A 25,770-nucleotide genomic window follows, 5' to 3' on the forward strand; every position below is an offset into this window, starting at 1 on the left:
TTATGGGGGATGGGCAGCACCTAATATATACTTCTTGGGGTATGCTGTGGTTGTGAAGTTTGGCAATATCCATATCGGTGGACTTTTCGGAATTTACAATGCGCGTAATTATTGTTTAGATTGGGTATGAAGTTCTTTTACTTGTCTATTCTATTTTTATTCTGGAGTTCTTTTAATGGCGATTATTTATTTACTGCAAGCGAGTGTCAGATATGTTATATTGATTCTTATTTAGGGTGGAGAGTCGAAGCTTTGAAACTGAAATGAATTAGCTTTTCCTTTAGCAGGACACCATGAAAGGCCACCTTATAATGACAATACTATCAGGTCTGTGTATCATGTCCAGGAGTATGATGTTCACAAGCTTATGCACCTAGAGGAACTGATAGATGTTTTCCTTTCACACGATTGGCTGCTCAGCATCACTGATTATGGGAACTGGCAACAACTTGTTCGCTACAAAAAATATTTCAAAGATGAGGTAATTATATTCAATTGGCGGAAATGCATATATGTGACAGAATGAAAATCTTCATATCAAACGTATTCAGTTTTCTTGTTGACCATTCCTGGTTGCTTGTTGGTTGAAACATATTTCCTAGATCCAGCAAGGAACTCTTGGAAGCAAACCTGCTGCTCAGCTGCTCGAAAAACTCAAACCATCGTATTGGTTTTCAGCTCACTTGCCTTGTAAATTCACCGCTCTTGTTGAACATGAAGAGGGTGGTCGAGTGACAAAATTTCTTGCACTCGATAAATGCCTTCCAGGGCACAAGTTCTTGCAGGTATCTATCATATGTTCTGACCATTTCATTTAGGTTCTTTCTTTTGGTCTTTGTTGGAAGCTAATAAATGAATTCTGGCTTTCTCTGATCTTTTAGATTGTCGATATTGATCTGATCTAGGACCTTATGAGGTTCAGTACGATGAAGAATGGCTGGCAATAACGCGGAAATTGAACTGTGTCTTTCCTTTGACCTTCCGCCGTGGAGACGTTGGGTGTGTGTATATATGACATTTTTGTTTTGACCATGCCACTCATCTCACTCTTTCTTTCTTTCTTGGGTGGGGTGGACTAATGTTTTATTTCAAAATGTGCAATTTTCTATTTTTGCAAGTACTATTACTCTACAAGAACTTGTGCGCCGACAACTGCTGTTCTAATATGTAGGAGAACAAAGCTCGACATGCAAGATTGTTGTTAATGGGTTAAAAGCAGGATAGAAGACAGGGGAGCCAAACCTTGTGAATTTTCTCAAACAGCTCCACCTCACAAACCCTCTGATTCAGTTTCAAACACTGCTTTTCCTGGTAAATAATATGGTGATATTTTGATGCTTTTCCTTCTTTGAGGTGCTAATAGTATCTCCATTAATGGTTCTATCTTTAGGATTTAAGAAACTCACCATATATGTTTGCATATTTATACCATTTAACACTATAATGGTTAGGCATCTCGATATTACTGTCACAGTGGTTATGAATCACTATCCTTCATTTTTTGTCTTCTTTTAGCTCAATTAATTGTTGGTTAGCGAATGCGTTCTTTTTTATTTAGATTTGCAACTAGAATAATCATGACTTTTGCAATTTGTTTTTGCTCGATTTCTTTTTTAATTATTAAAATTTTCTCACCTTGTGTAGGTTCTCCTGGTAATCCTCAGACTGCATCTTTCTTGGAATTGCTAGATCTTCTTTATGTTTCTTGATAATGCATCGGACTCCAGGGATACTCCTGCTTCATTGCCTCAAAAGGGTAAAGAGTTTTCTATTTACATTGTCCCACTCAGTTTTGATGCATTGTCCCTTTATACGGTACTTAGCAGCTTTTAGTTAATCTTCATTGTGATGCAGTCAAACCTAGAGTATACATGATTCTAGGAATACCTTTTGCTTCGATCTAAGCAGGACCAAACAACTTACCTTCCCAAATCCGACCTAGCTCCTGAAAATCTTGAAAAGGTTAAAGAAAGGAAAATCAAATAAATCAAAAGCCCACGGGCCTGCTTCCCCTAAATATTTAGACCATGGAACAACAAAGATAATTCATTAGCTTAATCAAATTGGGTATCCCTTATATCAACCTAAAATGAAGGTAGAAGTTGTGTGCAGGAAGCTGTATGACCACGTCCGATACGATCTCAAAGAAATAGCTTTCCCTTCTTCATTGCCTGATCCTCCCCACATCAAACAGTGCCGCAAATTGACTTGGCACGAGCTCTTCTTGTTACTTTTCTTTTCCAATTTCTCTTCCGTAGTAAGAGTTTTGTTTGCTTATTGATTTTTGGGTTTTAATGATGAATGCTATTAGATTCTGGATTTCCCCCCTTCCTTTATATAATTGTATTTTTTTTATGGTTTATGTGATGTAGAAGCTATATTAGTACCGGATTGTAGTTTAGATATTACTGCCAGTTTAAAAAGCATGGCTCTTTCATTTCTCCATCATAGTAAAATAGTGAGCTTGGTTTATAAATTAACATCTTATTATTATTATTATTATTATTATTATTATTATTTGCGTCGTTGCTATTGCTGTAAGCAAAACATTTTAAAATTCTGAAGCCTTTCTTTGGAAGAAAAAAGATGCATGGTTTTTTACTTTAAATCAAGAATGTATGTTTGGAAGTACTTCACGTTTGAACTATTAGCAATTTCTACTCAAATATGATTATTTTGCCACTTCCTTTTTATAATATATATATATATATATATTTTTTTTTCTTTTGTTCCATTTAACAAATTTTAAAGAAGCATAATGGAAATTTGAAATTTCACAGATGCTAGCTGGTGATCAGAGTTTAGGGTTGGGCTGGTGTTTTTGAGCTTTTGTTTCAGTGTTTGGGGCTGTGGATTTTAAAAGAGCCTTAAATATACATCAGAGATTTAAAAAATCTTCCGAGAAGAAGATGTTCGTTGTGTCTTCTCAAATCCCTTTCCTTCCCCATCATTTCATTCCAGAGTTCCCCTTTTCTTCCCTGATACTCTATCTCTCTCGCTCTCTTTTCAAAGTTTTGCTTTCATTCTTTTTTACCTTCGGGTAACCAGAGGCCAAACAAACATCCCCCATTTGTTTCTCGATTCGATTCTCTCTCTTCAACTTTTTTCTCTCTTTATTTTTTAGTTTTGGGTTACGAGAGGCCAAAAAAAAAAACACACATACGCGCTACAGTAGGAAAACAGTTTTCGTGAGAAAGATAAACCTAAGTTTTCTCATTTTATGTGATTTTCGAAATCTCCTGTTGCATCGTAGACTGATTTTCAAGTATGAATCTTAACTTTGTCTTTTGCCTTTTCATTTCTGTTTTATGGTTAGATGAGTCTGTTCCTTACATCTGTAAGTGTTCTTGTTTTTCTTAATGTTGGTTCAAAGATGTTTGAAGAATCTCATGTCTTCTAGGATAGCACCTTATCAGAAAAAAAATGGCTTTGGATTTTATGTAATTCATATTTTAAGAAGCTTTTGGAAAATGTTGCCTTCTTTTTGCAGCAAGTGATTTAAGTAACATTGATTTCTATTTAATGGAATTAGCAGTTAGAACTGCATGATAAATAAATCTACTTAATTCATAGGCCGTCTACATTTGTACAAGCAGACAAACTTAAGATAGGGGATCCTGCCAAGGAGAAGGAACTAACAAAATTGAGGTCACTTTTCCTTTTCTAAGCCATTAGTTAATGACTTCGGTTTTCATCGTATTAGTTTGCATGAATTTGATTCTTTGAACAATCTTCTTGTGCTGTTTTGGGGTTAATTCAAAATTTTCCGAATCAGTGAATTAATGGTTGATGTGAAAATTTGATTAGGACAATGTGAAAGAGTTATGTTCTAATTTTCTGGATTATCAAGTTTTAGGTATGTTACGGGAAGCCTACTCTATGTTTACTGGTAAGTTTAACAAGTAAAGATAAATTTAATCTTGAGTGTTAAATGAGGTCGATTTCCTTTAATCTACAGTTTATATATATTTAAGGTCAGGGAATAGTTTTCATTACTTGAACACTTGGCTGTTTTCATTTAATCTACAGTTGATATATATTTAAGGCCACTTTCCTTGTACAAGTGCGGTTTGATAAATTTGGAATTCTGTTTTTGTTTCAGTAATATCAGCAGTATTGACACTGCTTTTCTGGTCTGTTCAGTAATCCATACTGAGCTTTATGTCATTGGAAACCCACTGCGAATTTAACCAGTGTTTATTTCCACTCAAGTTCAGGTCAACAGAAAATAAGAGAGCTAAGGTGTTTTACCTATTATTTCTAGCTGAAGTTGGTCTTTACTCTGTGGTTCCAAAATGGCCAAATTTAAAAACTAATGCAAGTTTGTGAATAATGCAGGAATCCACGGTGTGAATTGAGGGTCCATCGATAGTGCTGTAACAACTAGTGTAAAGCCAGAGTCCACTGACAATGCAGTGACCCCCAATGTCAAGCCAGAATCACCTGGGAAGATCCAGTAAGTACTTTGTTCATTAACTGAAAGTTTTCTGGTGATCTAAAAATTTGAAAGATGTGTTTGATGTTTATCTTTAGATATATGCTTATTTGAAGTTTTTTAGAAGATTTAATAGGACAGTCATCTTTTAATGTTTCATTTTCCTAGTGAATAGTCTGCTTTAACATTTGAATCTCTTTCATGTTCCCTTTTCATATGTGCCTATGTTACGAGCTTCAATATCTAGTAACATTTTATTAAGAACCTTCATAAAGGCTTTTAACAGCTACCATTTCTTTTAAAAACAAATGCTTTTGGTTATATCTAACCAAGTAAGGGCCTTTATGATTTTAAAGCCTGGGCAAAGAAACATGTTTTACATTTGCATGCTTGATATGTTGCTTCACGATGAGTTTTGTGGAGATAATCACTACTCAGAACTTAGTTTCATGAAATGTCATTCTCATACGTGCAAATTAATTTGTTGTCATATTGGTGTGTTAATATCAACAACTTAATCAAATCCCCCATTCTTTTCCTGGAGACCTTCAAAATTCAAACATTGTTTGATTATAATAAGTTAGAAGATAAACTGTCACTGATGATTCTTGTAATTGTATATCTCTGTTTGGTGTTAAACCAGCTAAAAACATTGCAATTTGTATAAATGTTCTTATTATACAGAATTTGCTACTCTGGTTGGTGGTTCTTTGATTTTCTTCAACCTGATCAATGGGCTGAGGAGTCTGCTACTGTATGAGAACAACTAGGGTGTTTTGATTTGTTTATTCAGGATACAAAGTGCAACTAATGATTCTGCGTGTTATGTATTATTTTGAGACTTAAACTGTGCGAAGCTCTTATTCTTATTTGAAATATTCTAATTTTCTTCATTTCATTAAATGTTCTTGACTTGATGGTTAATAGGTTTTCCGTGGACCTGACCTGACCATTGGGCCAATGAATTTGGTGCTGAAAGATTGCAACAAGAGTCTGTCGATGATCAATGGGTCAATGAATGCTCAAAGTTGCATGTTGATGACTGGGCAGAAGAATTTGGTCGTCAAGTTGGTGAGGGGGCTTTGGGAGATAGTTCGTCTGATAACTGGGCAAATTCATATGATAAGTAAGTCTGCAGCCTTGAAGAAGTTCACTTTATAACCTCCCTTAATTCTACATGAATGTTTTGGATGTGAAAACTTGTAGGTTCTTCAGCTGTCGGATGCTTCATGGGGTGTCTTTGTATTTTCTGATATGAATCCATATGTTGGTCATCAAAATCCTTTAAAAGAAGGTCAAGAGCTATTGAGGAAAGGACTTTTGAGTGAAGCAGTGCTTGCCCTAGAGGCTGAAGTTATGAAAAATCCTGAGAATGCTGAAGGTTGGAGATTGCTAGGAATAACCCATGCTGAAAATAATGATGACCAGGAGGTAATCCACTTTGCTCTAGTTTGTCAGAGTTGGATAGTTCGTATGTATTCTTACACCAAAAGACATTGTTTTTGTGTTCTTTAATACTACAAGAATTTCTATTAAGAGATGTGACTGCTTGTCTAGCTGAGCCATCTGTTCAGCATCTTTGGTTATGATTCTTTGCCTGGCAAGGTTGAACATTTACCTTTCTATTCCACCTAAATCTAAATCATTTTTAATCTTGTCTAATGCCCTGTGAATACCATATATTTTAGGAAACAGAACAACCTATTGATTAAGCAAGCAAGAAAACCTTTTGAACACAAAGGATCTATTTTCTTGTACCGCTACATTTTTTTTTTTTTTTGCTGGCTTGATATAGCCATGTTGGTGTACCATGCAATGTTCATTTCTTATATATGAAAACTTCTACTGGAAAGGGATAGAAGGAGCTATTTTTCGTTTAAACATTGAAATTTGCAATATGATTGGTATTACGTTTATCTTAGTGGCCTGAGGCTTCAGTCAGAGTACCAGATCTAAGGCCGCTGTCTTTGCCTGGCTGCTAATGTTCTGGATCTAACCTATTATCATTTCCCCAATCTTATATAATCCCCCTGGCCAGTGTCCGCTCTCTTCTTATCACAAAACATGTAACAAGATCAGAATAAGAAAAACGCTGCTTGCAGGTATATCTCACTACAAATTATCTGTCTTCTTTGTTTTCCACTTTTTAATTTAAATTTTCAATATTCGAAAAATGGTGGGTTGGATCCTCATCCCTCCACCGGAAGATGAGTGATTTGAGTTATGATCAAACCAGTCACCCTTTAAGTTTTGGAATGGTCGTAGCAAACTAGTATATGACCTTTTCTTTTTGATCGTTACAATGTTATGCCGTTGTTGACTTGTTACAGTATGAGAAATTGTCATGTCTGAAACAATGATGATGATCTGGATCTGGATCTGGATGTTTTGGCTGCTGTTCTTCACTTCGATGATTTTTATGTCTCAGATCACTATCTTTCCTTTGTGTTCTGGCTGGCTCCATGTTTAGTGTTTAGATCAAATCCTTAATATTAAGACTCTCTTGTCCAGTCCTTTTGGCTGTTCCTTGCTTGGCTGCTTCTGCTTCTCTCTTTATACACATATGCTAACCAATATATATATCCTCTGGTTTTAAATCTTGCTTCAATTGACAGTCGTAGAAGGATTGCGATCTATGTTAACTAATTTATTTAGTATTTAGGGCTCCCTGTAGTTTCTTTTATCAAAAGAAAAAAATGTTTTGAACATTTTTCTAATAACTTTATTTGATTAATTACTTGGAAGCTTTGCTATTAAGGTATGTCATCATCCGATAAGCAAGAATTAGTTGAAAGGGACGTCTTTTTTAGTTTCAGACCTATGCTTATCTTCTCTTATTTCTGTGGGTATTTTGGTTTTCATCTTTGGGTATTGTGGTTTTCATCTTTAGAACAAGTTTTCATCTCTGTTTTAGTTTTCAGATTTATGCTTCTTTTTTAGTTTTTTCATTGTGTTTTTGTTATTCATTTTGGTGTTCAGCCTTATGAAACACTGCTTATATTCGTGGATTTATAGACAAGGTCAAGGGTTTCATTCATGACGTTGGTGATAAGATGGAGGAAACAATCGGCTTTGGCAAGCGTACTGCAGATGTAGCTGAGATTCACCTCCCTTGTATCAATCTTGAGAAAGCAGAAATTGTCGTTGATGTCATCATAAAGAACCCAAACCCTGTTCCAATCCCCCTTGTCGACATTGACTACCTCATTGAAAGTGATGGTAGAAAACTCATTTCAGGCTTGATTCCAGATGCTGGAACCATCCATGCTCATGGTGAGGAGACTGTCAAAATACTAGTTACTTTAATATATGATGATATCAAAAGTACATATGATGACATTAAGCCTGGCAGCATCATTCCATAGAGGCTGAAAATTGATCTCATTGTTGATGTTCCTGTTTTTGGGAGGTTAACTTTACCTCTTCAGAAAACTGGACAGATCCCTATACCTTACAAGCCCGATATCGATATGGAGAAGATACACTTTGAGAGATTCTCTTGGGAGGAAACTATAGCAGTTCTTCATTTGAAATTAGAAAATAAGAATCATTTTGACTTGGTACTCAATGCACTTGACTATGAGGTCTGGCTATCTGAGGTCAGCATTGGATCTGCAGAACTTGAAAAATCTGCAAAGATAGACAAAAACGGAATCAGTTACATTGAGATTCCTATCTCCTTCAGGCCTAGGATTTCGGATCTGCTCTGTGGGACATGATTAGGGGAAAAGGAACAGGTTACTCTATGAAAGGTCACATCAACGTTGACACTCCATTTGGAGCAATGAAATTACCCATCAGCAAGGAGGGTGGCACAACCCGCCTTAAGAAGAATAGGGAAGACGGTGGTGATGATGATGATGATGATGATGAGGTATGTTAATTACTCCTGACTTGTCTTTTCTGAAGTTTGAAACTTGCTATACGAATAGAATCCTATGTTTCCTTATTTCATTCTTGTTTTGGGTTAGGATGTTACTCTTATGTTCGATTTGATTCTTCTATTAAATACAAGAGGATGGTCTTTATGATTCTTTAGTAACTAACAAATTGGATTCTACCCTTTGCTATTTGCTTGTCTCATTTCTTTGAAAAGCAAAAAGTAAGAAGCATGTTTGAATGTAAAAGCAAGCTATGTTTATGAAGAACTAATAGTTCAAATGTAAGTTTCTTTAGAACGAGATACATGATTTACATTACTGTAAATTGATCATGTTAGAATTGTGTTGTCTAACAAGTATTTGTTTATTTTTAAATAATTATGATTTTGCTTTTATCATTTGATTTTTACTTTAGCGCCTTTTAGGAGCAAATAGCATATATAACAAACCAAACAGGCCCTGTAAATTTTTGAGATTGTTGATGACTGAGAAAGTTCTAATTGGATATTACAATGTATTGAAAAGGAAGAGTTCCTGGTTAAAATTGGTAAGAGCCACTCATGAAAAGCATGCCCTTCTAGGTGTAACATATCGATATATCATTGTCCTCTAAATGAATATCAGAGATTCAGAGTAGATGTGTCTAGTGCCTCTTTTTTTTAATCAGTAGTCACTAGTCCAGTTTATGCAAATTTTGATTGTCTAAACCTGTATTTAATTATATTTTACTTGCAGGATTAGAGCAAAAGATCAACAGGGATGGTCCCCTTGAGATTCTTTTGTTTTGTTACAGAGTTCATTGCAATAATAAACTAATGGTGTGTTGAATTTAATGTTTAGATTGTGATGGTAACATGTACTGCAATTATGGAAATGTTGGTACCTATAATTATGCATATTATGTATTGTGTATGTGTGCATGAATGGGATGCTGTGACCCTTGTTTTTATTGTCTAGCAGCTTCCCCCCCTCTTTTAGCGAACCTCTTGAATTTGCAGTTGAATAAACTGTTATTATGTTAATCTAAGGGTTGTGACTAGAACCTATTCAATTAAAAGATTACAACTCAATTTCCCTTCATGTAAGGCTAAGTAACACAGATGAATATAATTCTATCTTTAACCAAAATCTGAGTATTTCACCACATGGATATATCAATAATCACACAAAACTTCCCATTTGGCTAATAGACAGAGATACCATGGGTTTACCTAAAATTTCCAATCAAAATCCATTTGTAAATCATTCCCAACAGAATACAAACAATCCCAACTATTTTAAAGAAAATATACCCAATCCTTACTAATGAATGCAAGCACCTACCAGTATGATATATGTATATGATCATGAAACCCAGATCCAAAAAAACCTTTGCAATTAGCAAATCGGTTGAAATTCTCCAAATTTTCAATTACTATCAATATTAACAAGCATCCCGATTAGATTATTATTATTTTTTAAAACTAAAGTACAGATTTTTTGAGAAAACTAATAAACAGAATGTCCCAGTCTGGAATCCTATATGCCGGTTTTGATCGTTTAGTGGGTACTTCGCATTTCTATAAAGAATGGAAAACTATTGAAATAATTATATATGCATTATTTAAATTTCTGCAAAACAATTAATTAAAATATTTCTAAAATATTCTTATAAATATTAAATTGGATCCGACCTGGTTTATCATTTAATATAAAGAACGTTTAGGTGATTGTAAACTTTATTGAAAAAACAATAATTATATCCTAGTAATATTTGTTCATGTATCTGTCTTTTTTTTAAACACCTATTTAGAAAATCCTAATAATAACCAACTGATATAGCATAAAACAACCACAAAGTAACTCACAGACCACATCAATAAATTTCAAACACATAGCAAAAACAAAAGAGCACAAGCAAAAAAGCATAAATCTTAAAACTAAAACAGAGAAAGCCGAAGACAATGTTGAAGCAAAGATTCATACCTGAAATCAGGCTCCGATGAAGCAGGGGTTTCAAAAATCGCAACAAAGAAACGGCAGATAAATAAGCCCACTGAAATATAAGTAAAAAGAAAACATTGATCTGAAACCAAATAGAAATGAAAAGGCAAAGACAGACAACGACAAAGTTCAAGATTCATGCCTCAAAATCAGTATCCGATGAAGCAGGGGACTTCAAAAACCACAAAAAACATAGTGTACCGCGTGTGTGTTTTGGCCTTTGGTTACCCAAAGCTAAAAAAATGAGAGGAAAAAAATTCTGAGAATAAGAAATGGGAGGAGATTTGGATTGAAGAGATATATTTGAGGATTTGTTACGAAAGCAGAAGAAATGAGGAAGAAAAAGAAAACAAAACAGGGAGACCGAGAGAGATAGAGAGAAACGGCTAATAAATGGGTTTATTAAGTGTTGCGGTTAAGTGTGGGATGAGGCTTCAATTTGGGTTTTTATTTGAGGTTTCGGTTTTGGTTTGAGGTTTCAATTTGGATTTCGATTTTAGATTGTATTATTGATCTATGCAAGGTTTCTGGATAAAACTTTCTTACCAATAAATAATAAGGTCTCTTCATTGAATTCCATAAGCATGGCTTACTTATCGCTCTCCTCTGCACCAACAAACAACACACTTATTTGTTCCTTCTTTCTTTCAAACAAACATGTATATCTCAAATTCAAAACAAAAAATGGTAGGAAACTTTTTTGAGTAAATTACACCAACAGTCAACTTTGGGATAGCAGATAAAACAATCACCTAAGTTTCATATCAGTCGCTCAACTTTTGAAAAGTTATAAAACAGTCACTAACGTTATGAAAAAGTGACAAAATAATCACTAATTAACAGTTTCCGTTAGGGGAGTTAACGGGAGTGCTGATGTGGCAAGTTAACTAGCTGATGTGGCCAGTTAACTTGCCATGTTGGATGAATAGCCAAAGGGTCAAACAAAAGAAAGGAAAAGATGATGTCAGAATGATTTTTCTTCTTTTTCTTCTCATCTTTCTCTTCATCTTCTTCTCCCTCAACCTCTTTCTCTTTATGCAACCCTCATCTTTGCTGCTCATCAATGCAGAAGAATAAAAGCCAAATGCGATACTTCGAGTTGCCAGTTTGCTATCATCTGATACCTCATTGACAAGGTCTGTCTTTGGAAGCGAAATTTGAACATGGTAGCGTCCTCTTTCCCACTATCCATTTCTTCAGCTACAGAGAGCGGGGCAGAAGCAAATAGAATTGTCTCCTTGCAGCTATTTTTTGATGCTTTATCTGCAGAAAGCAAAGGAGGCATCACCATGACTTTCTTCTTTGAGTTCTGCATAGAAGTCAAAATACATCATGTTACTTCCTAAGATGTGAACCCCTAACAGAAAAGTAACTTCAACAATCTGGATACTTGTCACTTTCAGATATTCATAGATTCCTAACTTAGGTGGAAAACAAAATTAAAATGGTTTTTCTTCTAGTTTCAAATTTTCATACAGAGGGTCCGTTCATTATGGGAAACACATATAATTACTAGAAAACAAGGTGCCTTTGATGCTAAACACAAACATGAATGCAAAAATTAGGGGATGATAAAATATAATCATGCATGTTTCCCTGCATACATTGGTGAATCCATATTGTTATTCCAAGGAATTTCAGCATAGTACATCAGAATTTAGTAACTTTGACCAAGATGAGTTTACCTGAAAACACTGTTGTTTGATTCCATCACTTTTGCAATTGGATGACATAGCTTGAGTTTCAACTGCTTGAATTCGGCATGGAAAGCAACTCTCCAAGGGTAAACAACTCTTTGGAGACATCATCTCTGGCCATTTTCATTGTGTTGTCCGTCATTTTCCTAGACAGTATCAAATCCTCTGTATCATATTGACTCGAAATTCTGTTTTTAGGCTCATTTTCTTCTAGAGATAAGGAAATATCTTGGGTATATTTATCAGAAATGGTTTTTTTATTAGAATCACGTTCATTATCCTTGTCCATTTGATTTTCTTTTGGATACATGGAACCAGCTTGCATAGATATATCACTCTCCTTCCATTTTCTCTTATTCTTCTTCTCCTCATCTTCTTTTTCTTATTCTTCTTATTCTTCTCTTATTCTTCTTTTTCTCCTCTTCTTCTACTGCCCAGGGCTATTTAGGGTTAAAAAGGGCTGTTAAAATGATAGCTAACCCACCGTTAAGTGCCATGTCATTTTTCTGTTACGTCTGTAACGGAAAATGGTTAAAAGGACTATTTTGTTTTTTTTTTTAAAGTTGAGTGACTGAAATGAAATCTAGGTGACTGTTTTGTTAGGTACCCCCAAGTTGAGTGACTGTTTATGTAATTTACCCAACTTTTTTTTTTACCTTTGGACCACTTGTGAAATGTATGCTCTCCTCAATGAAATGCACAGTCAATCAAACACCAGTTTCAAAGTTTCTACTAGCAAACTCACATTTAGTGATAATACTCTAGAATATCATATTTTTATGTATTAATCATGTATTTATTCTGGGCTTGATCCTACTAAATTGAGCTATTTATGTCTTTTTATCTTTTAGGGACCGATTTGGAGGCAAAAGCAAAATTAAAAGACAAAAGTGCGAGTTTGGAGACATAATGGGCTGATATGCGACACAAGAAAAAGATTGTGCCAAAAGTGCAAGCATGGAAGACACAAGGACTAAAAACGCAAAAAGAAGAGGTTTTATTCTATAAGACTCCATTTTATTTATATTAGGATAATTAATATTAAGATAATTATTAGAATTATTCAAATTTAGGATTTTATTTTAATTATCTTTATTTATCTTTAATTAAATGTAATTATCTTTTTAAAATTTAAGTTCAATTAGACTATCTCCCTAGCATTTGGGAACTCAAATGTTAGGATGCCACTTCCCTTCTGACCAATCTACATATGTTACTGACCTATTTGCGACTCCACTAGGATCAATCATCAGCTGTATATAAAAATAATTGGTTTCACGACATGACTTTTATATATAGTAAGTATTAATGCCATCAGAAGAAACGAGTCTAATGTACCAACATTAAAAAAGGTTGGCAAATAATGCTCGTCTGAATAGCAATTGCGTCCATCCATACGTGGCTGACACAACAACATGAGATTTTTGTTAACAAAGTGACACCCATCATATCAAGTAGGATTTATTTATGGTTTATATAAAAAAATAGAAAGTATTGCGAGTTTAATAACAGAAACTAATAGGCAAGCAACATTCTAAGGTTATATAGTTGCTTCATTATAGCAACAAAGTAGCTCTGCTCAACAATTACCTTGCAATAATAATTCTTGAATTTTTTGTAATATAGGTTGTCCGCAATAACTATTATGGCATGCTGACGCTTCATGCTGAACCACTGAAATAAAATATGAATCAAAACTAACTAAACGTATGAGAAACATCATTGCCACGTTTTATTTTTTTATAAAAAAAAAACGGTTACAAAAGGTCCATGAAAATATATTCAGGTAAAACCTTACAATCTCCTGCCAGAAAACATTGTTAAAACTAAACACTTACAGCTATTTATTTATTCAGCACAATAAGCTACGATGGCAGTTAATCATAATAATTTTTAAAAGATAAGAGAATAGGACTTTAAAACTACACAAATCTATGAAAAGACATCCACCATAGTCAAATGTCATATTCTACTTGCAAAATACATAGGTAGCTATCTCAGAAACTATTTGGCTGGCTTAAATTATAAATTCAGAAGTTGCATGCCATAAAATCATAGAAATTAAGACATGATCATTTCATTTATACACAATGAAAACCTTACCCTAACAAGTAATGTGCACAATTATCTATGGCTTGGACTATAAATTTTACCGAGAGAAAAGTAGAGTAATACATGACGACATCCTCAATGAAAAGGTAACTTATCAGGAATATATGATCCACTATACGATGCTTTTTGTTCTTATATGTTATATAAGGAAGGCCCCATAGGGAATTCGGACCCTAATACTGACACAGTAAACCGTCAACCTTGAAGTTAGCTACAATTTTAATGATTAAGCAAAGAAGCACAACCTCTAGTCTAATTAACTTTGAAATCAGATGAATCTATAATATAAATTTTTTAACTAGAACTTAAAAAAGCTTGTTTGACTCCTGTATAGAATTAATCATATTCTGATGTAATGCTTTTAGTTATTATACCAAAAATAAAGAATATACGTGATGTGATAGTTTAGAAAAAAAAAGCTAAGGCATATGTTGCAGATAATTCTATTTTAGTATTTAAATTATTATTTGTTTTATTTTAATTAAATTTGTTATTTTTAGTCACTAATTATACTCCTTGAAGTAAATTTTGGAGAAGCTTTAATATAATAATATGATTAAAATTTGGATCTGGTTTATGTTTTAGATAAAAACGACGATGTGGACATAAATGGTTGATGCATAAAATATAGTTTAGATAAGGATTTCTAATATAAATATGTGTTACATCTTTTCTTCAAGCCTAAACAACCGAGCTTGTTCTTATATTTCTCTCTTCTTTTTATGTTTTCCTCTCTAAGCTTTTTCTTTGATTCTTCTATCCTTTCCAAGAATTTGGTGTTAAGAACCTTATTTGATCTATAAAAGGGCTTACAGATTTTTTTAAGAGTTGAGTAAGAAATTAGATAGCATTTGTCAACACCAAGTGGTTTCATATAGATGTTTTTTTGCCTCCACCACCTACCTTTTTAAGTGAAAACGATTAAATATGGGCTGTCAACATGAAGACATATCTGAATGTTTTTTTATCTTTGCAATGTTGCTGAAAATGAAAGAAAGAATACTAACTTTTGGTCAATCCAATTATAACTAAGACAAAGAATCATAGCGAAGAAAAGGAAAAGAGGTATAAAGCCAAAAGTTGTAACAAATCATCCATTTCTGAAGAAAAATTTAAATAGAATCATGATATGTCATGCTCATGGAGGACTTCCATGGTGGTGACATTACTAGACAAATATAAGTGCTTAACCTCAAAAGAGAATTTTAAGTTTTGAAGAGGAAAGAGTCTGAAACTTTGAAAGAGTACAAAGACAGACTCATGAACAAGTGAATAGGACAAAATAGTTGTAAACTTGAAGACTTCAAATACTTGACTAAGATTTTTCTGGCAAAACTAATTTATACTTTTAGGGCTCAAGAGTAAATGAGGTTTATTATGCAAGAGGATTCAATAAAAGGTGCATTTATGGTCAAAGGGAAAGGCAAAATGCAACATGAGTACAAGAACGAAAAAATAAAAGAGAGAGGAAACATGAATAATGTAAAAAATGAAAATAAAGAAAAATTTACTTCATGTTCACATTGCAAAAAAAAAATTCTGGAGAAATATTGCTACTACAAACTAGATATATAATGCAAGTCTTGCAAACAACTAGGCCACATGGAGAAAGTTTGCAAGAAAAACCAACAAGAAGATCAACAAGCTAAAGGATCAAATATCCTACGACAATAGGATGATGAAGTTTTGTTTCTTCTTACTATGCAACAAAAACCTCCTCAAGTGCATGGCTCATTGATAATAAAAGCACTCATCATATGACATCAAATATCTACTTATTCGAGGAGTTGGACAAAACTTATTCCAATGTCAAAATTGGTAATGATGAGTTCATATAAGTTAAAAGAGAGGAGCTATGATAGTTGAGACACCGTCAGGTAAAACACCAATTAAGATGTTTTATTTGGACAAATAGATAAAAATGTCCTCAACGTAGGACAAATACTAGAAAAGAATTAATTTTTGGTGTTTAAAGACAAAACATACATAATTTATTATCCATCAAGCCATGAATTCTTAACTGTTGGCATAAAAGACAAATGTTTCTCCTTAAACTTTGATTAATCTTGTTTTTGTAGCATCAAATTATACAAAAGGTGTCACTATTGTAAGAAGTTAGGTCACGTTAAAGCAGATTGCTATAAATTGCGAAATAAAAGGATTGCTAAGAGTAACGAGGAAGATGTAATTGGTGCTAATTTGGTCGACGAAAGCGATGATGATTTCTTATTAGTATCAACGAGCGAAAACTCCGAACTTATATCCGAGTGGATCCTAGATACTGGATGTTTTTTCCACATGTGTTTCAATATAGAATGGTTCTCCACATACAATTTGGTTGAAGATGGAGTTCTGCGCATGAGAAACGATTCATTTAGTAAGGTAATTGGTATTGGTACTGTTAAAATTAGAATGCACAATGGAACGATTAAAACACTCTCAGATGTTAGGTATGTACCTGATTTACGAAAGAACCTCATCTCCTTGAGTATTTTAGATTCGAAAGAATGCAGAATCAATATCAAGTCGAGTGGCATTGAGATATCTTGTGGAGCTCTCATTTTGTTAAAAGGTAAAATGACTAGCAGTCTTTATATTCTGGAAGGTTCTATAGTGACCGGTGAAATCAGACGTCCCTCGTCCGTTACGGAGTCGAAGTCAACTCGTTTAGAGCGGAGGCAATTTGGTCATAAGAGGGAAAAATGTATGACCGTTTCGTTGAAGAGAGGTTCTCTTTTGGATGCAGGTTTTGAAAAGTCATGACACTGTGTTCGTGAAAATCAAACTTGGGTTAGTTTTGATTCGGCAATGTTCAAGTCGAAAGTTAGAACTCTTCCAGTTTCTAAGCACAAATTAGACTCAGTTAATTCCCTGCATAGTTCAAGATAAGTTCGTGACAGGTTTTGACAAAGATGGCATTGTGTTAATATGAGTCAAGGTGAAGATTTGTTAAGTATGACTCCTATTTTTGTCAAATTTGAAAAATAATCTCTAATTAAACTTTGTTTATTTGTTTCAATCAAACTCTAATTAGTCTAGATTATTTTACTATTATTTGACCTATGAAATTAGCCTATAAATAAATTCTTTAAAAATATTAGAAAATACACCTATTAAAGATTAGAACTTAAGGTTTAATTTTTATGTCCATCTTTTGTAGTCTTCGTTTTTTTGCTCTTATAGTAAAATTATCTTTACCCGTAATTTTTTATCCTTTTTGGAGAAATTTTTCCAAGTTAAATTTGTGTTCAATTTCTCAAATTCTTCTGCTATTTTTACTTATTCGGTACTTAATCGGGTCGATCCCCCAACACGAATAAATTTAAAACGTACAAAAAACATAGACTTGGAACATATTTTGATCTTCAAATTGTTACTTTATAATTTGGTCCAAAAAATTAATTGACCCAACGCGTAGCTTAGTGGAACCATACCAGTAATTGAACATTCAAAGTTTTAACTCAAATGATGCACATCAGCCAAGTTAAAATTTAATCCTCAACTTGGCTCATAGTATCTGATGTTATTACTTACTGGTATTTTATATTTAACACTGAATCGAAAAATGTACTACATAATTACATAAAGGGAATCTGAAAATGCAATAGCCAAGAAAAAATCTTATCAGTTAGATATACCGGAACAAGAGACTGCATTGTCGTATGCAACATAAAAAATTTAACATCAAACTCTACAAGCTAAAGAAAACAACTGCAATTAACCCCCTACAAGTAATAAAGATGCTAAGTTGCATGAACAAGATAATAACATTAACGCCAGAAGTACCTCGATTGTACTGCTGTACCTATGTATGTGGTAAATATATTGCCAGTTGAACGAACACAAGCAAGGATGTTTCACTGCATTGCAGGGTGAAGAGTACGGGGCCGAACAGGTGTCTTTGATGGGCTTACCCTGCATGTGAAACAGCCAACATAATCACAATTATTAGGGAAAGTTTTGAATCTTATAACCAAAAAAACATGTAAAACATCAAGCTCAAACAAAGAAGCCTCACAAACCAACCTTATGGGCAGTGATCCCAAAATTGCACCACTGCAGTTGAGAGCTGCAATAGCACTTTCGGCCTGCAGGAGGCAAAATAAAGCAAAAAGATCATCCTCAAACATTGCATCAAAGAAAATTTACTAGTTTACAAGTAAAGCCAACACTATGAGACAGTTCAGTATAGGACGGTAATTCAATGACAATCACTAGGAAAAATTAAGAAATATTTCTTCACTGTTACTCAACTACACAAGTTCTTCACTGTTAGAACAGTATGAAATAATCAAAAGAGAAAAGAAGGAATGTGAATTAACTCATGTTTGATCAGCAACAGATAAAACGATTCAGCTTGTAAAGTAGTTCAGTGCCTCAGATAAATAAAAAACATACCAACAAACGAGTATGAAGAAATAAATGGTTGCACAATTAATGATAAACAAGACAAGTTTATGGCTGATGTTTCCAGCATTAAAGACAAAAGGTTGAATGGAGTGGTGACCTAAATCACAAAACAAAAGAAGTACCATGTCCTGAGTGCATCCTCAGACGAGGTTTATCCACAAATAACCTCCAACAACACTTCATATAGTCATTGAGATTCAAGTGAGCTCCAGGTATGCATGCCCATCCCCTGGTCCCAAGTAGAACTAGGGATAGTTGATGAAAGCTGGACAAATCTAGACCTACTAAACACAGAAAACATTTTCCTGCAAAACAATAAATCCTCATTTCCCTTGGTCAACAGCAGACAAGAGAAGGATTTACTAACTTGGTTCACTGTCCTTCAACTACACTAATGAGCATAGGCTCCTCATTTTATGCTCATACAATCAACAATTCATAGACCAGCGAGTAAGAACGCAACTGATCTGAATGGTCTTGCATCAAAAGCTGTAAAGACCGTACAAATGAACACATCCTTCCCCGGTCTTAGAGACTCTGAAAGTGGGAGAAGGCAATAGGAAGATCTGAACAACTCTTACAGAAATGATGCCTTTAATACTCCAATTCTCCTAAATCAACTTCCATGGTCATTGACAACTTATTCCCTATATGGTTCACATCCCCAAAACCAAAACAAGTAACACAATCAGGAAGCAAATATAAAGGAGGACAGAAAGCAAAAACCAGAACAGGAGAAAACAAGTGAGATCTCTCTCAAAGAGGTTGACCAATGTCAATTCACTTAATCCTCTATATGCTTCACCCATGCAAGAAAAGATTAAGGCTTGAAAAACCAGAGAAAGCATAATGGTAACTTACTAATGTAAAGAAGCAAGTGGCCAGACAATGTTGCAAGGGAATAGGCAACGTCATTTTTCATCTTCAGAATTAGTAAGTTTTTAACGTATATGCCGCAACATAATACAGAATGTTCTCAATTTGATAAAGAACATGACAGATAATTTAACCAAAAAAACAGATGTTGCAACGGTTTCGGTAAAAAAAGATAGCAAGAGATTAACTACCATTTTGAACTCAACAAACGCAATACGAGTTGAGTGATGATAGTTTCCCAATAGCCTCAAGCGTTTAACCTACCATAAAGCAAATGTGTTCAGTATGAAACCATCAAATGTGACAAAGACAAGCAACGTTAGTAAGGCAGGTCACATGAGAAACTACAGACCTCTCCACAAACTGATTCAAAGAAGAGCTTGATGTCAGCTTGAGTAATCTGTATAAATTGAAGAAACAAGACAGGAATTATTGTTCTGCTTGCTAATCACAGTATCACACTAGCATTCAAGATAACAAAAAATGGACAAGAAAAACTACCTTCTTGTCTATGTTTGTACAGTAAATGGTCCTTGTGCACATTTCTCGCTCATCCTCAGACTGAAGAACACAGAAAAGTTGAAGCCAAGTATTTAAAAGGGATAACAAATATCAGCTTAACTATGATTTAGCTTCTATAACTTACAAGTGTGTAAAAGTTCATTCATTATATATAGGCTTTACCCTCGGTAGAAAAGTTGGGTTAACTGGTGCAATTGCTGTCCTTGAAGGCAGCACTCTTACAGGATAATAACCAAGCATGGTTCCAGACAAATTCAAAGCAGTTCTCGCATCCTCTACAAGAACATCGAATGGTCAATGCTGTAAATGGAGGGTAGATATCAATGCTTACAAAACGCATAAGACTTCCATAATACCTTCTTTATAAAACTCGACAAAAGCAAAGCGGAGAACAGAATTAGGATCACCGCATATACGACAATCAACAACCTTTTGTACCAGAATAACAGGAAGTTATTTTAGAGGGATAATCCACCAGTACTAAGTCGGATAAACAGAAATTTATGTATTAAACATGAGAAAGAAACAAGTACTGGTCCACAACTCAGAAAGAGACCCGCAAGAAGCTCTTCGGTAACCTATTGGATAACCATACAGTCAGTAAGATATTACCATATCAGTACACAGACAAAGTAAAACCGAGACAAAAAGACACAAGTGTGAAAATATGTTGCCTGCAGATCAATATCAGATACATAAACGGTCTTCCTAATAGCATCCTCTCGCTGTGCAATGCTCGTTCTATTGTTCAACCTTCTCTCCCCTTGGCTATAGTTATTCCTTTTCTGAGTAAGAATAAAAAGAGAAAATCAACCAAAACAAACAAAAAAATATTTTCTAAATAAAAACTGTCCCAAAAGAAATAGAAAGTAGCAAACCCTTCTATTAGTATGTCCATCAGCGTTGCCAGAATTAGCCTGCACTGCAAAATTGTCAGTATATCCAAACCCATTATCCGGAAATCGATTATCTCGATTTTGGTTTTGATCATGCTTCTCATGATGATGATGATGATGATGATTGGCAAGGGAAGGCGGTACAAATTCCTCAGCCATGGGGTTTAGCTTAGATAAAATCTCAACCAAATCTCTCATCTCGTTCTTGAAAATCTCATCATTACTCCCATTTTCCACATTGCTAAACCCATTAAACCCTCCATTCTTTGTCACCGTCTGCTGCTGGTTCTTTTCATTAAACCCATTCTGCATCGGTATGTTGCTATCGCCATTGCTCTTCTTTTCATTAGTGATTGCTACAGGATTTTCTTGTTCAAACATGTCTTCTTTAGTAGTCTTAGCACCATTCATGGAATCAGTCTTGGTCTTTGATTTATTTGGATCGTTTACCAAATTGGAGTCAGACGATACTACAGTATTTTCCAAATTTTGACCCGATGACCCGATTTTCGCCCCCGCACTCTCAGCAACCGCCATGATCAAATCGAAACTTCCTCTAAAAAGAACTGTTTTTTTTTTTTTCAGATTCCTCTGTAAACAAACAACAAAAACTATCTAATGATACGGAAAACCAATTCCCAGAAAAAAAGGAGGAGAAAAGAATTATATATATAGTTGTTGTTGTTGTTGTTGTTAGGAGAGCAACATACCTCCCTTATCTAAATGGTTTCCATGGATGAAAAGCCAAACCCACCTCTAGGATCGTCGTCACTTTATGAATTAAGAACTGAAAAAGAAAAAAGGGAACAGAGTCTGCAAATTGATGGAGGAAGGGGTAAAACAGAGGAAAATAAGTAATAATATTTTGTTTGTAGCTTTATATTAAAATGTATTTATCATAAAATATACATTGGTTACAGTGAGGGATGATCATGTAAGTAGATATAGGGAAGTCTGGAGAGAGAAAGATTATGAAAGAGAGAAAGAGGAAAATAGTTTGGTTGTTTTGCCTTCTTTGGATCGTCTGTTTTTGTGCTGCTGACTCTGCCCTATTGGACTTTCTTCGCATTTTCACAACCTCCAAGTTTTATATTTTTCTTTAATGCGACGCTAGTTTTGATTTTTTTTTCCTTTTTCCAAATGAAGGAATTGATGTGAATTTTATAAAATTAATTTTTTAATAATATTATCTTTAAGGATAAAATCTAAATTGTTTTAAGGAGTTTGATTGACCATAAAGTTAATCGATTTACCCTCTTCATAAATGATTTTTATGAATGAAAAGAATGAGAAAAGAGTCGTCAAGAAAGAGATGAGAAGTGCATAAATAGGGAACTTAATAAAATCCCCACAATTAGAGACGAATTTGTGGAAGCAAGTAGAGGTTTTGGCCCCCAAAAATATAAGTAAATACCAACCCTTGCTAATTTACCTTACCTGCAATGATGCTTGTCATTTGTTGAGTGTAACACTTGTTTAATGAATTTTCAAATAATATCATAACTTTAAAATTATAATAACAGAATAAAGTTTGACAAATAAATACAATTAGCACAATTTAAATCTAAGCCACACATAGGACAGTGAACACCTCACAATTAGTACAATTTAAATCTAAGCCACACCTAGGACAGTGAACACCTTTAATCATTAAACTATCACATGAGGTTCCTAAATTCTCTTTTTAAGAATGTAATAAATTTTACTATTATATTTAATACTTACTATAAATTTCGATTTAATTTGAAACATAAGTATTTTTTCTATGTATTGAGTTACATAAAAGATTTTACAATTTTATTCCTCTTTTATTATATCAAATCTTGATATGAAATATTATTCTGAGATGATTTAATTTTTACTTAATATTTAATAAAGATTTTTATTTATAGTTTAAATTGTAGCTTAATAAGTAAATAATGATCCGATGCTCAAAATCATTAAAAAATTTAAAACTTTCCACAAACATGTACATCTCTTATTACTTTATAAAACAATAAAGTAACCCATGAATAACTATTTTATCCTTTGTATAAAAAACTACTTTATCCATTCTTCTCATCATCTTTTCACTTATATTCCTTGAATGAACATTTTTAGATACAAAAATTGTAAATTCAAGCAAGCTCTTTCAAGAAATCATTTAACAATAATTACTTTTATTTTGTAATGCAACACGATGAGGTAATTCTATGCTCAAAATACAACACCTTTATCTCCAAAACAAATGCATATTGCATTCTTTAATTATCCTAAAACAGAATAAATAAATAAAATATTTAAAAGAAAGAATATTTTTTACTCCAAATTAATTAAAATGAAAATTGTTGATGCAACGTATAACAAGAGAGAGGATGAGAGGGAGTAAGAAGGAGGTTAAGATGGTACAATAGAGGTCAGTTCACTTGTAGAGGTCGAGAGTTGGAACAAGGAAAAGGGGACAGGTTGATTAAAGAGGTGAATGTTCAGAATAACCTCAAGATGTTAAAAGGGTCAACCCTTTATTCATCGTTTCTCAAGGGATTTATAAGAGAGGTCCCATTGTTTGTAGGTATAACGTGTCAAGATATAAATCCAATCTCGTTACATACGTAATGGATAATCATAAGTACGTATCATGGAGCTCTATCAATACGAGGTAGTTAAGCTTAAATTGACTCTTTATTGCATTAGAAGTGTGTTCATATTAAAATAGTATCCACATTTAAGCCCGAATGGATGACTCATTTAAGGTAGAACATGTGGTTACATTCAGATGGATGAGAGGTCTATCGAGATGTTATTTTAGAGGAAGTCAATATGGGGTCAATGATGCCCTTGTACTGACATGTGTTCGCTTGACAATGGGATATAACAATAGCCCTCCCATTTAGTTGAGCTGAAGATTACAAAGTGGCTTTCCGCAAGACATGCTTTAAAGCTTTTTCGAAGATTTGTCCTGTCAGAGAAGGTGGAGCAACGTCAAAATTTAAGAACAATTGTCATAAATGCAACATTTTTTAAGGGAGTTGTGGTCATAAAGAGGAGCATTTGACATTGTGCAGGTGGCTAGATGCTACTGGTCATGTTTTCAAATCCCAAAATAGTGGATTTATGAATAATTACAATAAATTGTCCTTTTGTTTTATCTAAGGTCATTTTTTCGTTTCAAAATTCTTGCCTAAGATTCTTATTTAGTTTTTCTGTTTTGAAATTTTTTTTCTTCTTCATTTTCACAATCTTAGTCAAAAAATGGTCAGACTTGTAAATAAAGAGGAATAAAGAATTGTTAGAATTAAGTGACCCAAATTCTTATTTAAATAAAATACGATGGAAAATAAAATAAAAGTAAAATCCATATAGAACTAGACTTCTTTTATTTTATTTTAGAATAAGGTTTTAAACCTTATTAAACTCCATCTATTTTATATTGATTAGGATAAGGTGTTTCAATCCTACTAGAATATGGCTTTGCAAGCCTATAAATAGACATAGTCTATTCCTCTTGTATTTGAGTAAAAATTTTTCGACATAGTGAATTTTCTTCTCCTCTTCGTGGTTTTTTCCGAAAGGGTTTCACGTAAAATTTATGTGTTCTTTATTTTATTTATTTTATTCTATTTATTTTCACAAATTGGTATCGAGCTTCCGGGTTATTCATCTCGATCACGGTAATGGCGTCTTTGAAGTATGAAATTCATTGTTGGATCGCAACACAGATTTGCGTTGTGGCAAATTAAGATGCAAGCGGTTCTTGCAGATGGATCTAGAGGATGCCCTGCTAGGATAGATAAGATGCCTTCGACATTAATGAGATGAAGAGAAGAAGCGTAAGGATCGAAAGGCATTAACACAATTACATCGCATTTGTCCAACGAAATTTTGCAGGATGTGATGAAAGAGAAAAGCGCCATTGCATTATGGAAGAGGCTAGAACAAATATGTATGTCGAAAACTCTAACAAGCAAGTTGCATATGAAGCGGCGTCTTTATGCTCATCGTTTGGAGGAAGGTGCGTCGTACACGAACACTTAACGGTGTTTAAAGAAATTCTCTCAAACTTGGAGGCCATGGAGGTTCAATATGATAAGGAAGATCTAGGGTTGATTCTACTTTGTTCGTTGCCCCGTCTTATTCAACCTTTAGAGACACGATTTTATATAGCGCGAGTCTCTCACGGTTGATGAGGTTTATGATTCTTTAACCTCGTATGATAAGATGAAGCATCTTGTGGTTAAACCCAACTCTCGGGAGAGGGTCTCATTGTTCGTGGGAGACAAGACACGAATGTTGATGATGATCGTGGTAGAACACGAGAGCGGAATCCTCGTGGTAAATCTAAGGGTAGATCGAAATCTTCAAGCAGAGGTAAAACTTGCAACTTCGCAAGAAGAAAGGGCACATTAAATCGAGTGCTATAAGCTACAAAATAAGATTAAAAGGAGGTGCAAATCAAAAGGAAAACTGACCCGGAAAATTTCGGTGAAGGTGATGTTGTAGAAGACTACGACGATGGTGAACTTCTAGTTGCTTCATCAATGATTCTAAAGTAAGCGAGTGGATACTTGATTCAGTCTGCACCTTCCACATGAGTCCCAATCGGGATTGGTTTACAACTTATGAAACGAGATCTCGAAGGTGTTGTTTTGATGGGAAATAATGCTTCATGTAAAATCGCGGTGTTGGAACAATTAAAGTTAAGATGTTTGATGGAGTTGTCGAACACTTAGTGACGTGCGGCATGTTCGAATTGAAAAGAAATTTAATTTTGTTGAGTACTCTTGATTCAAAAGGTGCAGATACACAGTGAAAGTGGGGTTTTAAAGATTTCAAAGGGTCCTTGTTGTGATGAAAGGGCAAAGAAAGATTGCCAAGTTATATGTTTCTGAGGTTCTCTTATTCTTGGTGATGCAATTGTCGCTTCCTCTTCCTTGTCGGATGATGATATTACTAAACTTTGGCATATCGCCTAGGGCATA

The 25,770-nt window shown here is 34.1% G+C and overlaps 1 protein-coding gene and 2 pseudogenes across 3 annotated transcripts; 2 read left to right on the forward strand and 1 right to left on the reverse strand.

Moving 5' to 3' along the window:
• The first annotated feature begins 117 nt into the window (after positions 1 to 117).
• Positions 118 to 6,417, forward strand: LOC108460128 (lariat debranching enzyme-like; annotated as a pseudogene).
• Positions 6,418 to 6,608: 191 nt separating this feature from the next.
• On the forward strand, positions 6,609 to 9,190 carry LOC128291765 (uncharacterized; annotated as a pseudogene).
• Positions 9,191 to 17,629: 8,439 nt separating this feature from the next.
• On the reverse strand, positions 17,630 to 21,941 carry LOC108460127 (polyadenylate-binding protein-interacting protein 12-like). 3 transcript variants are annotated; one of them, XM_053026886.1, is made up of 12 exons: positions 21,523 to 21,940; positions 20,795 to 21,403; positions 20,591 to 20,701; positions 20,450 to 20,494; positions 20,273 to 20,345; positions 20,079 to 20,191; positions 19,896 to 19,955; positions 19,747 to 19,794; positions 19,586 to 19,654; positions 18,641 to 18,695; positions 18,135 to 18,196; positions 17,630 to 18,023 (listed from the first exon to the last, which is right to left on the reverse strand). In XM_053026886.1, exons 2-12 carry the CDS (start codon positions 21,347 to 21,349, stop codon positions 17,826 to 17,828), a joined length of 1,389 nt encoding a protein of 462 aa, XP_052882846.1. In that variant the 5' UTR covers positions 21,350 to 21,403; positions 21,523 to 21,940; the 3' UTR covers positions 17,630 to 17,825. The 3 variants fall into 3 exon arrangements, with proteins under 3 accessions (XP_052882846.1, XP_017614982.1, XP_052882847.1); XM_017759493.2 differs by lacking the exon at positions 18,641 to 18,695 and having other exon boundaries at positions 21,523 to 21,941; XM_053026887.1 differs by lacking the exons at positions 17,630 to 18,023; positions 18,135 to 18,196; positions 18,641 to 18,695 and adding an exon at positions 18,788 to 18,823 and having other exon boundaries at positions 21,523 to 21,941.
• Between the last annotated feature and the right edge of the window lie 3,829 nt (positions 21,942 to 25,770).

Source organism: Gossypium arboreum, chromosome 4 (assembly GCF_025698485.1).
Source record: "Gossypium arboreum isolate Shixiya-1 chromosome 4, ASM2569848v2, whole genome shotgun sequence".
Lineage (NCBI taxonomy): Eukaryota > Viridiplantae > Streptophyta > Magnoliopsida > Malvales > Malvaceae > Gossypium > Gossypium arboreum.